The sequence below is a fragment of the Onychomys torridus genome, chromosome 5 (genome assembly GCF_903995425.1).
Source record: "Onychomys torridus chromosome 5, mOncTor1.1, whole genome shotgun sequence".
NCBI classification, from domain to species: domain Eukaryota; kingdom Metazoa; phylum Chordata; class Mammalia; order Rodentia; family Cricetidae; genus Onychomys; species Onychomys torridus.
Window position 1 is genome coordinate 109,419,425 of NC_050447.1, and position 16,688 is coordinate 109,436,112.

The following is a 16,688-nucleotide window of genomic DNA, read 5'->3' on the forward strand; positions in this document are numbered from 1 at the left end:
GACTTGGCAGCTCCAGGGCTTATCTTTATTATTTGGCAAAGGATTGGGTCAGGTAACTCTCTCAAGTAGGACTTGATGCTTGTGGTAAGTGTCAGCAGAGCAAGAAGTGGCTGCTGTCTCTGTAGAAAGACTGTGTTCACCCTGATGTCCAAGACAGGGCTCCTAGAATCAAAGTGTCCTGATAATCTGTGCTCAGGATTTCCTGAACTTCCTTCCATTTCTGCTCTGTTGTCCTGAAAGACTTTTTATAATGTGGTGAACTCACGGATTTCTGCTTTGTTTTCTGCTTATGGCCTTGTTGTGGTAACTCTTGTTAATAAAGAAATCTAGTGATGCATTGGATGTGAGTGTGGCCTTGTTTTGGTAAGTCTTGTTAATGAAGAAATCTAGTGGTGCATTGGATGTGAGTGTGGCCTTATTTTGGTAACTCTTATTAATGAAGAAATCTAGTGGTGCATTGGATGTGAGTGTGGCCTTAATTTTGGTAACTCTTGTTAATGAAGAAATCTAGTGGTGCATTGGATGTGAGTGGAAGCATTTGTCAGCACTGGCAAGTGTGCACAGCAACTTTGAAGTGTTTTCTCAAGCACATTTTATGGTGTCACTCACCTTGTGAAAAGCCCCATATATAGAGTCCACATTTAGTTGAAAGTGAAGATTAGTGATCACCTTAGTGCACTTTCCTTTGGGATCCCCTGCAAATTTGGAAGAGAATATTATTACTTTAATATCTGTATGCAGTTTAAGCCATTTAAAACAAAACACAGTAAGTAATAACATGAAAACTGCCTCTGCCTCTTGCATTTGTGGTGGTTCATGCCTGTAATCCCAATACTTGGGAGGCTGAGGAGGATGGTTGCTGGGAATCAGAGATAAGCTTGGATTACATAATTTCAGGATAGCCTGAGCTATCTCACAACAAACAAATGGGCTGGGGATCCATCTTAGTTGCTATACTGCTTGCCTAGCATGCTTGTGGATTTGGTTCCTAGAACCACATAAAACCAGGCATGGTGACCCATTCCTATAATCCCAGCTCTGGGAAGCTAGAAACAGGGGTATCAAAAGTTTTGAGGTCATCCTTGGCTACAAAATATGAGGCCAGCATGAGCTGCATGAGACCATGTCTCTAAACAACAACAACAAGAACAACAAGCCACCCTTCATTTCAAGTCAGGTGGTAGCACAATCCTCTATTCCCAGCATTGAGGAGTTGGGGGACGGGAGGCAGGGCAAGAGGCAAAAGTTCATTGCCTGCTTGGACTACCTAGTGAGACCCTGACCACAAAAAATGAACAGCAAATAAATCACAATTTCTATCTAAAGAAATGGAAAATATTATTCTTAGTATTAAACTATAAGGCGTTTAAACAAAGCTCTTAAACTATGAGGAGGCCAACTTTTGCTGTCAGATAACTTGTTTGCAACATGTTACTTTAAAAACATTTAATTCTATTTGAAATCTAGGATTTTACAATGAATTTTCAAGGAAATAGGCTAAAAATGTAGGCACTGTATTTTGGGATAGTCTGAGGGAGGCATTTAAGAGGTGGGATATGAACTCTTGTTTGTTGACTTGAATATCTGTATTTAGCTTGTGATTCTTCATAAAAGCTGTGAGAGGCATGATGTGTGATATTACATGTCTTTTAAGGATCTGAATTTCCCTGCATTGCTTTGTCCAGTTTGGTCAGCTTGGCCCACTGCCCTTCTTCTGCCTCCATTTGGCTGCCTGACTTTTGCTCCTGGTTGATAATCTTACCTTCAACACCCCACAGTCATTTAAGAACATTTCTGATGTACTTTTCCAAACAGATTTGTTCAGCCTATTTTAAAGTAACTCCTCTTTTCTCTGCAGCCCCAAAGAACCTCATTTTTAGCACTCACAGAACTTAAGGCTCATTGTCTCTTTGCTTTGAAAGCATGTATTCCTTAGGGGCATGAGCTCTCAAGCGCCTTTCTCCTGGATTCACATCCTAGATATGGCACTTACTAACTGTTGGCCAACTAGCCCCAGTGCCAGCTCTCCTTAGAGACGTTTCCACTTTAGATTTAGAGAAGCCAGGCAGCTATGTTTCTTTCACCCTTTAAAACTCAGTGGCCTAGCAAACCAACTCAGGGTTAAGAAGTAAGGAGAATTAGGAAAGCTTCCTTTCTCTGCACATTACCAGGTAATTACAGCAGTACTCATGACAGCTGTTTCTGAGAGCAGGCCAGGAAACTGAAAGGACCATCCATTACATCCTAGAGCTGTTTTGCCTAACCAGGAAATGGCCACCTCCAGAATCCTTGTAGAAGTCAATTGTCTGTGACGTATGTAATTTTCATTTGGATTTTCTACTTTTTACAACCAGAAGCATTTCCAAATAGTTGTATAATCTTGAGTAAATTAGTTAAGCCCTTTAAACTTTGGCTTTCTCATCTGTTAACAAATAGAGCTGATAACAGTCACTTCACATAATGATGTCAGATTTAATGAGATCTTAGTTTCTGATTTATCATACCAAGTAATTGTTTATTCTTTTGTCTTATTTGGTATTGATAATCAGAACGTGTTTACTACATTTTTTTTTTTTACAAAAATAAGTTGTAATAAATATCTGCTGAAAGAATAAATGAATATTAGCATTAAATATTTACATATACTTTTACATGTGAAGATCCTATAGCTTATCTTCCCACAGGCTTGCTAATGACTGAGTTGACAGTCTTTTTCCACTTCTCATATGTGGCTTGGCCTTATGGCTTTACTCAATCAATTCAACAGCAAAAAGACACGTGCAGAGTGTTTGTGTAGTGACATTTACATTCTTAATGCAAGTAGAACCCTGCAATCATATGTATGCCCAGCCAAACTGGCTTACTGAGTATTGTGAAAGGACCAAAGTGTCCCAGCAATAGACAGCCAACAGCAGCCATGTGAGACCAGCTGAGCACATGTGCTTAAGTGAACCCAGTGAGGAACTAAAGAACCCAGGATCGACTGATCTGCAGCTCAATGAACCACAGAGGTGTGGGAGTGACTTTTTAATGCAGAAAAATAAATGCTAGAAATAATAGCATAGAGGATGGGAACCATGAGTCTCAGCTTGATGCCTAGAGAAAGAACAATGTCACTTGTAGGTTTGTGCTGGGTTCCAGAACCTGAATCTAGTCACAGAAGAATACCAGATATTCCCTTGTTCAGGATACTATGTAGAACAGCTGTCCTAGTGTTCTCATTTCATGTCAGTGTCATGTAAAACAAGGGAAAGATAGGAGTGTTTCTAGATGAACAGAGGCTGTGTATGCTTTATATGAGGATAATATGTAGTCAGTCTTCAACTGAAAGAGAAAAATGCTATGGGATAATGAGTGAGACACAAAAATGGAATGTAGATTTCAAATTAGGTGAGAGTGTCGTGCAATATGAAATCTTCATCTCTTGTTTAAAAAATATACAACAAATGTCAAGGACTAAAGGAGCATGTTGTGTGCAGCCAATCTCAGGTGGCTTACGTAGTTCCTATAGTACGCAATGAGTATTTTACAGATGTGTCCATAAGTGTTAATGAATTTCTGTTATTATTGAATATGAATCAGATATATCATGTAGAGCTACCAAATGAATAGACTATAGAAAGTGGTAGCTGATATGGCTACTGCCACCCTCTTTTGGCTGAGGGAAGTTGTTCATGGCTATCTTTAAAGAGTACGTTTGCACTTCTATAGATTGTATACTTTGGTGTGCCCCAGTAGAATGACTGCTGAATGTAAGCTCTGTGAAGCTGTAACCAAAAACACTGTTTCTGGTTCTCAGCCTGTAGTGCCTAAGCTCTGAGCCCCTTTACTGTTCTTCTGTCTATTGTAGGGTGATTACAATTTGTGATATTAGGGTTCTTTTGTTTTAACTTCTAACTAATCTCTCTTGTTGATCCCATTGGACTTCTTGTGCCTTCTCATTGAACACATGATGGAGACCTGTGTTAGTTATTTGGTGCGCTCTTACCCTGCAAAATGTCATGAGCACGACAAACTCTACTAACAAGAGTTTTTATTAAGATAGGACAGAAAGAGACAGACGTGAACAGGCCTGTGGAAAACACACATGGTCAAGAGAGAAACAAGTAGAAGAGGAGGAGCCAGGAAATATGGTGCCAGCTTAAAGGCTGGACAGCGCCTGCATACAGGAACCCATGTGGCTACTCTACACATGCGCAGATCACATGGTTGCACTGTGCACTTTACACAACCACGTAAAGCCACGGGTCCTGGTCATGTGAGTCGTTTTGTCCCGGAAATGGCTATTTTTAACCGGAAATAGCTAGGTGGAAGTGTCTAGGTCCGCCAGGCATGCCCAACCGTGGGGGCATGTTGTGAAGTCATATCAACCTGGGCTTGTGTGTCTCTTCCTTATGGAAGTTTGTTACTAGGCATGGTAGTGTTAAGATCTTTCCTGACTGAGATGATAATAGTCCACAGGGAAATAAATGTTCATTATTCCCATGGGTCTATACTTTTATGTTGTGGCACATATTGAAGGAAAAAAGCTAGAGTTCATAGCTGTCCTCACGGGGTGTTGTTGACAGTGTGTGATTCAAGTCTCTTCTTTCCCTGTCAGAAATGCATGATGGTATATTTATTAATTTATTAGCCTTGATTCTTTTGTGATATGTCTCTGTAATATTCTTTGGTTGATTCCCACCCCCCACCCCCACCCCCCCACCCCCGCTTTTATTCTTTCTTTCCAAAATTCCCTAAATGCTTCCTTATCTACTTTAATTGCTGTTCACATTGAATGTTTATAGTCTCATTAATACTCAAAGCTCCATGTCTGGTGTCATGGAGACCTGACTCTGGCTCTGCACTTCTCCTACCTGGGAATGATACTTGGACTTTGAAGCTAGAAACTGATATTTGCTGTCCTTGGGGAAAGTATCCAGACAGAAGTCTGTCCCTTGAAATTGCCCTTTATCCCTATCAAGACCTGTCGTCCAGAAGGCTTTCTCTATTGTTTCTCCCTATTGCTCATCATCTAAGGGTTTATACATCTTTCACAAGAAGCAAAACTGTAGCTAATGGTGGAATAAGTCACATGGCTCATGACTGCATTTCAAAGACACATTTAATATGAAGATTCAAGGCTCTTTTGTGGAGACCAGGCTCTGCACTTAACCTGCTCAGTCCACTGGCATCCAGCTACCAGCTTGTTGCCTCCTGTACTTGCTGGCTCGTACATTCTCGTCATTGTACTCTCAAGTGACAGTAGCTAATGTGGTAAGGAAGAGGAGAGTTCCAAAGGGTCCTTTACCCAAGGATAAACTCTAGCTTGTGAATGTCACAGCAGCTTTCTCTTTCTATCTGCCCATTGCCATGTCTTTTCCTTGAACAGGTATTTGAAGAGGAAATCAGGCCTTTGGGCGTTGGCACATCACTATCCAAATTGCACAGAATGTGGTAGCAGCTGGGAAGGCTAACCTACTTCACCTGGATTAAATTCTAAGGGATCAAAAGGGTGAAAATTCCTGTGTTCCAAGTCCCTTGGGGAAATCGAGGATGCCTGTAAAGGAGAGTCTCTCTGGGAGTCGCTTTATGTACTATTGATTAGCATGTGCCCCAGAAACTTATGTTTCTTTTAGGAATAGAAAGCCAAATTCTGGACCCAGTAAAGAAAGGGCCTGGGCCAAAGTGAGTTCCATGAGATAGATGATGGTGTTTGTACACTGTGAGTAGTGCAGAGTGCAGAGTGTACTAAGGAAAACTTTTCATGGCCAGTCTACAGTCTGCTCCAGACTATGAGAAACTAGTAAAGAAAAGTCTGCCTTTGGATCATGTGAAGGACTTATTGACAGAAGTGTGTGGGGCCAAGGGTATGCACAGCTAGAGAAATTTTTCAGGCAGGAGATCGATCTTGAGGCTCAGCTGGAGAAGTCAATCATCCAGTGGCCTGTCCCAAAGGAACCGATTGAAGAAGCGTAGCAGAATGGAGGCAGCCAAGGACCACATCCTAGGTAGGAAGAGGAGAAATCAAAATTGATGTTGCTGCATAGGCCCTTGCCGTCCTGCCTCTGTGTGCAGTGTCTCTCTGGGCAATGTGCTGCTTGCCTTTCCTGTGATCATTGTAACTAATGATCCAGGGAGACAAAAGCTCTTATCCAGTGCCACTGCTAAGCACTAGTCCTGTTAGCTCACCCAGGGTGAGTTCTGTGTATATGTTCAGCATATAGGTCATTTTTGGAGTAGCCAAACCCAACATAGAAGTCTCCTGGTACATCTGAGCACCTCCTTTTGTAAGCCATTTTGCTAACTTTCATGGACTATGACAAAGTCAGTCTGGAAACAAGCATTTCCAAAATAGAAGGCTCACAGATGGAATGCAGCTCTTAGGTGTTTGGAAAGACCTTAGGCAGCCCCTCTAAGTTAGTTTCAACTTGAATCTGGGAAACCAACCACTGGATGTGTTCTTGTGCTGTCCATAGATTTGAGTTCCAGCATCGATAAAGCCTAGATACCAATCTGGCTGTTTCTATGGCTTCGTTGTGAGGCATAAAGTCAAGGCAGTATGGATGAAATGCCTTAGAATTGATGGCATTCCATGAAATATATGCATTGTAATTAATAGGTTGTTTCAGTGTTTTGTGTGGCATTTATCTAGGGTACATGTTCCCTGAAATTGAAGATTTCCCAGATTTCTTACCCTTTTGACACACACACACACAAAAAACACACACAAAAAAATGTAAATACATACTTAATATAGTGCAAAAACTCATTTTAATATGTAACGATTTAAATTTTTCCTTTAGCCCTTGGCCTTGTGAAAAAATAATCACTGTATAGAAAGCAGTGAACAGGGCTGCTTAGCTTTGCACAAGCCAGTTTCTGGGGAAGAAAGTAAAGCAGAGGGGAAGCTTGTGCGCATGCCCACATCACAGCCCACCTGTAAGCCATGGAGAGCTGGGAGAATGAGGAGCTTGGCCACTTCTCCCGAGAGTTCCCTTCTCTTCTGTGTGATGTTGCCTCTGGAGTGGCATCTCTGAGGTTATCTGTGTGGCTCCAGCTGCTGAGACTCAGTGATGTGGCCTGCCTTTAACAAGAAGTAAATGAACAAATAAATTCACTTCTAGCCAGTCATGATAGCTCACACCTGTAATCCAACCACTTCACAGGAATAGGAAGACCAGGAGTTTAGAAACATCTCTTGGCTTTATAGTGAGTTTGAGGCAAGCCTGGTCTATGAGAAACTTTGTCTGTAAAAGGTTAAGTCACTTCTGTTAAAATGTCACCTCAAAGTAGAAATGATCAATAAAATCTCTTGCAAACAACAGAAAATAACTGAAAATAGCTGAAATATGAAATTCTCTGTGATACCATCCATTTCCATGAAGCAAGAAAAGTGAAAATGGAAAAGGTTTTGAGATGTCTTTCATGGCATCCTGCTATCACTTTTTGATTCTTACTGAGCAATAGTTACATGCCAAATGTCCGGAAGCTCCTAGAACTGTATCAGTGATTAGGAGGCTAAGATGCTGTCCAAGTTTTCTTGTAAGTCTGGTGCCAAATAAGGACTTGGAACAATAGAGGGGATGGAGTGTGGTGGTGTTTTGTGAAGTAGCAGACAGCAGCAAGGTTTGCATATGTGTTGGGGGACATGTTTGCACCTGCTTGTCAGGTGCATTTGGGGAGGCCTCACTGAAAAGGGGACATCCAAACAGAGATATGTGCAGATGTCACATCAAGGTTGGGTGTACCTGTGTTCTTTCAAGTTCATGGAGACCAGAGGCCACAGGAGAGAACACTTGACAGATTTATGTCTAGTTTTGTTGTTAAATATTAAAATTACTCATTCTGCTATAATTATATTTTGTTGAGCATTTACTTTGATTAGAGCCTGAGTTAAGTCTTTTAAAGCGAACCACATCATAGAGTTCAGAGCTGTTAAAAATTTTTAAATTTTTTTATTTAATAATATAAAATACTTTATGTAGTAAATATATAAAGCTTGCCTTGTTGGCCTGTTCACCACTGTTTTCAAAATAGTTTCACCTCCTCCATCAGCAGCTCTGTAGCCATTAAGCAAGAACTCCCCAGTCATCCCTCCCATCCTGTGAACTACTAATCAGCTTGCTGTATTCCTGAGTTTTTGTCTTTTCTAGAGACCATACATTTTTGTGCCTGGCTTCTTTGTATAACATACTACTTACAAAAGTCACCATTGCTATTCCATGTATCAGAACATCATTATTTTTCTAGCCAAATCATATTCCGTTATATGTAAATCATTCATTTTGCTCAATCCTTCATTTGTTGAAATGCACATTAGTTATTTCCACCATTTGGCTCAGATCAATACTACTGAACACCAGTATGCAATTGGTTAAGTAGGGGAAGGAAGAGAGAACTGGAGAGAAGGGAGACTGAATGCATTACTGTGACATATTATAAACCTATAACTTTTTTTGTCTGTGTTAAGAATCAACCCTAGACATTGTACATGCTAGGTGAGTACTGTACGTCTGAGCTCTTGCCCCCCACCCCCAGCCCTAACTCGGTGATGTCTTAGAAGCCACCAAAACTTTTTGTTTTTATTATTATATGTGTTAAGTAGTTTCTCATTGTAGTTTAACTTGAAGTTCCTAATTGCTAATGATGTTAAGCATCTTACCGTGTTGACTACTTGTGTGTTGGTGGATTTGTGCAAATTGTTGCCTCCTTTTCAATAGGGTTGTCTGTGGTTGTGCTGTGGGGACTCCGTTTTTACTTTGAACAGTCAACCTTGATCAGACCCCTGACAAATTTTTCCTACCATTCTGTAGGTTATGGCATTATGGTTTCACATTCCTAAAGTGTCTTGATGTTTTTTTGTTTGTTTTTTTTTTTAAAAAAAAAAAGAATCTAAATGTTGATGTGACTCGGCTTCTTTCGTTGGTTGCCTGTGCTTTTGGAGGCAGGGGATGATTTCCCCCCCTATTTTGTTTTAAAGAGTTTTAGGCTTTTAAGCCTTAAATTTACGTTTCCCACCTATTTTAGGTTTTGAATAAAGTGTCAGATGGGGGACAGACAAGATGGCTCAGCAAGTAAAGGCAGTGTTTTGCCAAGCTCAAACTACTTTGTTCTTCTTGATGCTCTTGTAAATAAAGCTTTGTTTTAAAGCTTTTCCTTATTGATATTTGGGTGTAATTAATTTTTGCAATTTAATTATATATTTTTTGCTATTTTGGTTATGTATTACTCAACTTTTCTAAATTTGTAAGTTTGTGTTTTTTCATGGACTCATTAAAGTTTTCTACACAGAAAATTGTGTCATCTATAAATAGAGATAATTGTGTTTTGTCATTTCCAAATGGTATCTTTTATCTATTGTTCTTGCCTACTTTTTCTGTTTAGAACTGTCAGTAATGTGTGAGTAGAAGTGGGGTAACTAACACCCTGTCACTTCTTCATGACTCAATATGATATCAGCCATGAGTTATTCATGCACAATATTTTTCATGTGGAGGAAATTCCATTGTGATCTAATTATTGGAAATATATTTAATTATGAAAGATTGTTGCATTTTATCAAGTGCTTTTTTGTTATTAATTATGATAATAGTGTGCATTTCCCTCCGTTTTTCTACTAGATGGCTATATTACTTTCATTGGGTCTTATATTTTGAATTACCCTTACATGCATTTCTGCACAAATCCCATTTGATCATGGTGTATAATCCTTTTAATATGCTGCTGAATTTATTTTGCTAGTAATTTGTTGAGGATTTATGCATCTGTGTTCATAAGAGCTATTTGTGTGTGTGTGTGTGTGTGTGTGTGTGTGTGTGTGTGTGTGTGTTTATTTCCTAGCATGCTCCTCTGATATTTTACTTTATTTTAAAACTCTACTATCTTTAGTTTTAATGAATTTTTACTCTCATGTTGTAACTGCTGAAGAAATTGTCTTCTGGGAATTCCTTTACTTCTTTTATAAGAGCCAAGAATGCATACCACCATTTGTTAGGATGGCAAGGGCTAAGAATGAAAAACTATAAAAGGAGACCATGAACGCTTTAGTAATTATAGTTTTTGAAAGATTTATCTTTATTTGTGTGTATGTATGTGACTATGCGGCTGCCAGGTGCATGTGAAGATGCCTACAGAGGCAGAAGAGGGCTCTGGGTCTCCTGGAGCTGTAATACAGATGGTATGAGCTGCTGGGTGTGGGGTATGGGTACTGAGATCCAGAGCCTCTGGAAAATCAGCCCATGACCCACTGAGCCATTCTTTAGACCTAAATTATATCTCTAATGAAGATTTTATTCTGTCTCCCAGGGTTAAATAGGCCATTGATGAAGAATTGTAGATGGAAGAGTAAAGTACCTCTCTGCTTCTGAGGAAAGAAGGGAGCAATCTCCCACTGTTCAGTGGGGGTATCAGTTTGTGCACTTTTTCTAGCTTCCCCCACCCTGAAATTATATTTTACTTTAAAATTTATCTTTAGTTTTATAATCTTTGTTTTTATGTTGTAATCTCTGGAGGGAAATCTGCTCCTGAAGTATCATCTTCTAATAGACACTGGGTAGTATTTCAGTCCCTTCTCAGTCGCTTCAGAGGCAAGGGCCTGGAGGGCCAATCGTCTCATAGGCTCATCCAGGGGTTAGATCATCTAAAAGCATAAGGTCAATTTCGTTTCTCTACTTTCACAGTGGTTGTATCTTGCTGTCTTCCTTTCTATTGCCTAGCTCCTCCTCTTCCTCTCTTTCCTTAACTTCCCCTTCTCGGGACTCCCACACATTCTTTTCCTCTCCTGTGTGACTGGCCTTCTTGTAAAGATGTTCAGCAACAATGAAAACATCCTTTCATAGGATGTTCAGTCATTGCAGATTGGCATTTATTAGAATGACTGGGTGTCTCTCAGCGTAAGGGTTCTGTTGGTGAGAATGCCCATCTGCATTGAGTTCTCTCTTCTGGTGACTCTGTCTTCCTGCAGTCTATGACTCTAGAATGAGGGAGAACCTACTGTATGCTCTGTCCCACCTTGAACACCTGTCAGTCCATTACAGCCAAGTATGCCGAAGAGCCCAAGAGTGTCCCCATTTCAACTGACGCTGGTTTTCATTGTTGTTTATTTATGGCTTGCTCTCTTCCACAAATAATTTGAAGCACCTTGTAAAACACATAGAAGAGGATAAAACGAACAGTTGAAATAATCAGGGCAACATGGAAATCAGGATATGAAAATAAAACTGGGGTAGAAGTCACATAGACTTACATCCTGTGTATTTTTTTCAGTTGTTGAGTGGATGTACGTGTTTGGCTAAGTTTCCACAGGGCTGAAATAAAAAGTGAATTATTATAACCAATTATGTAATGCATGGCATCCTCAAAGTTAAAAACAGCCCAGTTGTTCTGGAGGAAGCCTTTTCTGTTCATAAGACTCACAGGAATTTTCTTAGATCTGAGATGTATTTATTTCCTGAAGCTTCTTGTAGAAGACTATGTTTGGTAACCAGTATCCCTAACAGACATTCCTGGCATTGTCTTAATAATTTAATGAACCATGATATAGTGCTGAGTGTATTTCAGATATAAATCTAGATGGGACCAAAAGAAAGTGTTTTATAAATGAAATTTGTTACAGCTCAGCAAACCATGCTCTTCCTTGAAACCTCCCATGATGATTGTGTGTTACAACATGAGCAAGCTTTGACATTTTTTTAAAAGAAGATGTGTATATGTGTGTGTGTGTGTGTGTGTGTGTGTGTGTGTGTGTGTGTGTGTGCCATGGGGGTTGGGGGAGTGATTACAGATGTCTGGGGAGGAGAGAGTTGTCAAGATTCCCTTAATGTTATAGGTATTGTGAGTTGCCTAATGTGGGTGCTGGGAATCAAACTGCATTCCTCTACAAAGTCAGCACATGCAGTTAGCCACTGAGACATCTCTCCATCCCTCGACAAAGACTTTGGGCTAGACAATGGAGAGTATAATCATGTTGGAATAGGCATTGGCAGAAAGCACATCTGGAGTTCAGAAGCCAGCTTCTCTGCACACCAGGGTATTGGGGTAATTTGTTCCTTAGGATAATAGGAATGAGGTTCCCATTTCCTCTGGCAGATCCTTGAAGCTTTAAAGACTATATGACTGTCTTACATGAAACAAGCTAATCACAGGCATGAAATCTCATTCTTTATGGGGGGGCCTTACCACACTCAGGGAGGGCTTTCTCTAGGACATGTACATGGAGGTGGGGGTCTTGGGGCCACCTCTGACTGCCATTTGAATCTGTTCATCGCTGGTGTTCACTTGGAATGGTCTACTTTTTATGAGCTCTTTATATAAGCTTTTCTATATGTATGAAGGGCTCCCATGCCTTCCTCCACACAGCACTTTATATCGTTTTTTATTCTGCCTCATATATGTGAAATACAGCCTTAAAATTCATGGCTGTATCATAATCTGAACAGGACACGTTACCTTTGGGATAAATGCTTTTGGATACACATTTCCCAGCTGCTTGCTTTCTCTCCCCACATTCTTGAGATAGCTTATGAAGGATAAAAATATGACATTTTTTAAAAGGTGAAGTTTTATTGATTTTTTCCATTAACATAACTTAATTACAGTTTCCCTGCCCTCTCTTCCTCCCCACCTTCCCTCTCATCCAAATCCACCCCCTTTCTGTCTCATTAAAAAACAAACAGGCTTCTAAAGGCTTATGATATGATATGGTGTGATATAACATAATATAATATAATATAATATAATATCATATCATATAATATAATATAATGATAAAACAAAACAAACATCACAATAGGACAAAACAGACAAACAAACAGACAGACAGAGACCCCAAGAAAAGGCATAAGAAACAGATATAGATGCAGAGACTCACTCATTCATACACTTGGGAATGCCATAAAAACGTAACACCAGAAGACACAATATATATGCAATGGACCTCTATGATTGAGAGAGAAGGAGAGGGAGAAAGAGAGGGAGAGAATGAGAGGGAATTAATGAAAAAAAATATGAGACAAGGAATCTACAAAGATGCCATTGAGTTAATTTTCTGTAACATCTACTGCTTGGCATGCAGTCTACCCTTAAGAGTAATTTGTTTCCCCAGCAAGACTCCCTTGGAGAAAACTAAATTTTCATTTACAAGTGGTTGTCAATGGGCAATAGCTTCTGGGTTAGGGATAGGGGCATGTGCCCAGTTCTTAAAGGCCTGATACTGTTTTCTGAATGTCAGCCATCTGCTGTGGCACATTGTGAAGGCTTCTCTCTGTATTGTAAAGTACTTAGGGAAAGATCTTGTCTTCCTTTCTCTTAAGGTCTGCATGTAGGGTACTTAATGTTTGAATCGGAGCAAACACACATTACAGAAAATCCTAATTCAGAGGTAGGAGCCAGGGCTTGGACATTGAGCTGGGGCGATGACTCTGTTGGTAAAGTATTTGCTATGCTAGCATGAGGACCTGACTTTGGATCCCCAGCACTTAAATGAAGAACCAGGCATGATAGCTAATGCTTGTCATCCCAGTGCTGGGAAGATGAAGAGAGGAGGATCTCTGGGACTTCCTGGCCAGCCAGTCTCACTTAATCAGCGGGTTTTAGGTTCATTAAGAGACTCTATTTCCAAAATAATGTATAGAGGCTGGCAATGGTTAAGAACACTTTTTATGGGTTGGGGATTTAGCTCAGTGGTAGAGCGCTTGCCTAGCAAGCGCAAGGCCCTGGGTTCGATTTTCAGCTCAAAAACAAAACAAAACAAAACAATACTTTTTATTCCTGCAGAGGAGCCAGGTTCAGGTCCCAGCACCCATCTGGTAGCTCACAACCACCTGGAGCTCCAGGTCCAGAGGCTCCAATGCTCTCTTTTGGCCTCTGTGTGCACTATGTGCATGTAGTGCACAGACATACATACATTCAGGAAAAGCAGCCATACACATAAAATAAAAATAAATAAATCTTTAAAAATAAGGTACAAAAGGGACTAAGAAAGGTACCTGTTGGTGACCTCTGGCCTCAACACAAACACATTCACCTTTACACACAAATGCACCCAAATGTACACTCACATACACAGGAGTGTGGGAGAGAAGGAAGAAGAGAGGAGAAAGATGGATAAACAAACCTCCCCTTTGACCTTTATTGAGAATTTAAAGAGTCCCCCAGCTGGTATGAACCCAGAGAGCTTCCTGGGGGATATAAGTGTGGAATAAAGGAAAAGGTAAGACTACACATTGTCTTAGATGAGTCCATAGTACTCTTCAGCCCTGCCACTAAGAGGCATTGCCTGTCTTCATCGGAGTGCACCAGACATCTGTGTGATCCTCGTGCTTTCCTAAACAGACTTTTGATTTGTTTCTCATCACAGCTGGTGCTCAAGATCAAATTGGCTGGGCTTTTGGCCTGGGGTTAGAAAGACTGGCTATGATCCTCTACGATATCCCTGACATCCGCCTCTTCTGGAGTGAGGACGAGCGCTTCCTGAAGCAGTTCCATCTCTCAGACATCAATCAGATGGTCAAGTTTCAGGTAGGAGAATTGTAAGAATTAGGATAGTGTTGATAAAAATGGTCTTCAAAATATAGGAGGATATTCTACTTGAAAACTTGAATTTTTAAATAATATTGTAAAAGTCAGGGTAACTATCTTTACCGTCAACTTGATGGGTTTTGAAGTCATCATGGAAACAAATCTGTGGGTATTTCTTTAAGTTGTGGTGGTTTGAATAGGTATTGCCTGCATAGACTCACGTGTTTAAGTGCTTGGTCCATAGGGAGAATTGCACTATTAGGAGGTATGGCTTTATTGGAGGAAATGTGTCACTGTGGAGGCAGGCCTTGTGGTGCCATACTCAAGCCATGCCCAATGGCACAGTTGCTTCTGCTGCATGTGGATCAAGATGTAGAACTCTCAACTCCTTCTCCAGCACCAAGTCTGTCTGCATACCACCATGAAAATATTGGACTCAACCTCTGAAACTCTAAGCCAGCCTGAATTAAATGCTTTCCTGTATAAGAGTTGCTGTGGTGATGGTGTCTCTTCACAGCAATAGAAACTCTAAGACATAGGTCAAAATCAGAAAACTGACCCTACGAGTAGCCAGCGCCATTCAAAGAGCTGGAGTCCTGCCTGCCTGAATTAGGAGGAGAATTCTGCACAAGAACCCATACTCTCCCCTCGCTGACTATGGACTTGCTGATTATGGCCATCTGTCTTTTTCTTCTTCTGCTATTTCTTCCCTGCCATAGTGGGCTATATCCTCTGGATCTTTAAACCAAAAGAAACTCTTCCTTGTAAAATAAGTTTAATACATGTTTTTATTAAATATTTCATAATTATATTTTGATCATATTCACCTCCTCTCCCAGTTCTTCCCAGATCCACCACTCATTCTATACCCTCTCAACTCTGTGTTCTCAGTTAAAAAAAAATGTAAATAAACTAAAACAGTCCAATTAGTGCTGGTTTTGTGTGCATCCATTGTGCTATTCTACCAACGAGATGGCACACCCTTGATGAAAGCTAACCCTCCTTCTTTCTGCAGCTCTCTACCAATAACTTCTCAGCTAGGGACTGATAATCAGTCCCCCACTCTGTACTGAGACTTTGTCTGGCTTGACCTTGTATTGATCTTGGCCCCGTTTCTGAGAGTTCTTGTGTGCACCTGCCCTGCTGTGTGCAGAAGGAATTGCTTTGTTGCCGTCATCCACCACCTGTGGCTTTCGCAGTCTCTCCACTCCCTCTTTGGCAGTGGTCCCTCTGAGACTTGAAAGGAGAAGGGTGTGTTATAGATGCCCCATTTAGGTATAAGCACTCTACTGTTTTGTTCTCTGCACCTTGACCAGTTGTTGGTCACCATCTATTGAAAAGAATCAAACTCTTCTCTAATGAGATTTGAGAGATATACTAATATGTGGGTGTAATGATAAGTCATTAGGAGTTATTTTAATATTGTGTCCTTTGAGTGGAGAAGTTGTAATTATTCCCTAGGTCCTGTGTCCTGTCTAGCCACAGGTTTTTTGGCTCTTATAACAGTGCCAGATATGGGTTTCCTCTTGTAGAGCAGGCCTTAAATCTAAATCAAATGTTGTTTGTTACTCCTATGACATTTATGGCATTATAACACTGGTGGGCTTCTCTAGATAGGCAGGTTGTTATTGTAGCTCCCAGACTTCATATCTGAATATTTCATCCAGTAGTGTGCATAACACAACCTAGCACTATGAAAGCCAGCCATTAGGATAAAGCTTCCAGAGCTGAACGAGCTTCATTTCTCCATATTCTAGTACTCTATAGTTCAGTGTGTCTTCGGCAACAGGACTCGGAGTGGTTACTAAATGCAATGGCAAAGGCCTGTAATATGTGATGGTCTATGGGACCCTACAGACCAGCAACTCTAAAAGAGGTAACCCATTCCTGACATTGGGCTTTTAATTTGTTAGGCTATGGTGTGTTCTAGGGACATTATTGTCCTGTTAGAGAGTAATGTCATTTAATCTCTCTCTCTTTCTCTCTCTCTCTCCCTCCTTCCCCCTCTCTGTATCTGTCTCTCTGTGTGTCTCTCTCTCTCTTTCTCTCTCTCTCTCTCTCTCTCTCTCTCTCTTTCTCTCTCTCTCTCTCTCTCTCTATATATATATGTGTGTGTGTGTGTGTGTGTGTGTGTGTGTGTGTGTGTGTGTGTGTGTATTATGTATGCATTTCATCTTGATACAAATCTA

The 16,688-nt window shown here is 40.5% G+C and overlaps 1 protein-coding gene across 4 annotated transcripts in view; it reads left to right on the forward strand.

Moving 5' to 3' along the window:
- Nucleotides 1-16,688, forward strand: part of Fars2 (phenylalanyl-tRNA synthetase 2, mitochondrial) — a 451,555-nt gene that overhangs the window by 243,199 nt on the left and 191,668 nt on the right. For all 4 annotated transcript variants that reach the window (XM_036189039.1, XM_036189041.1, XM_036189043.1 and 1 more), the window contains one exon: nucleotides 14,339-14,499. In XM_036189039.1, the coding sequence (XP_036044932.1) occupies nucleotides 14,339-14,499 (161 nt within the window). The remainder of the gene's footprint in view (nucleotides 1-14,338; nucleotides 14,500-16,688) is intronic.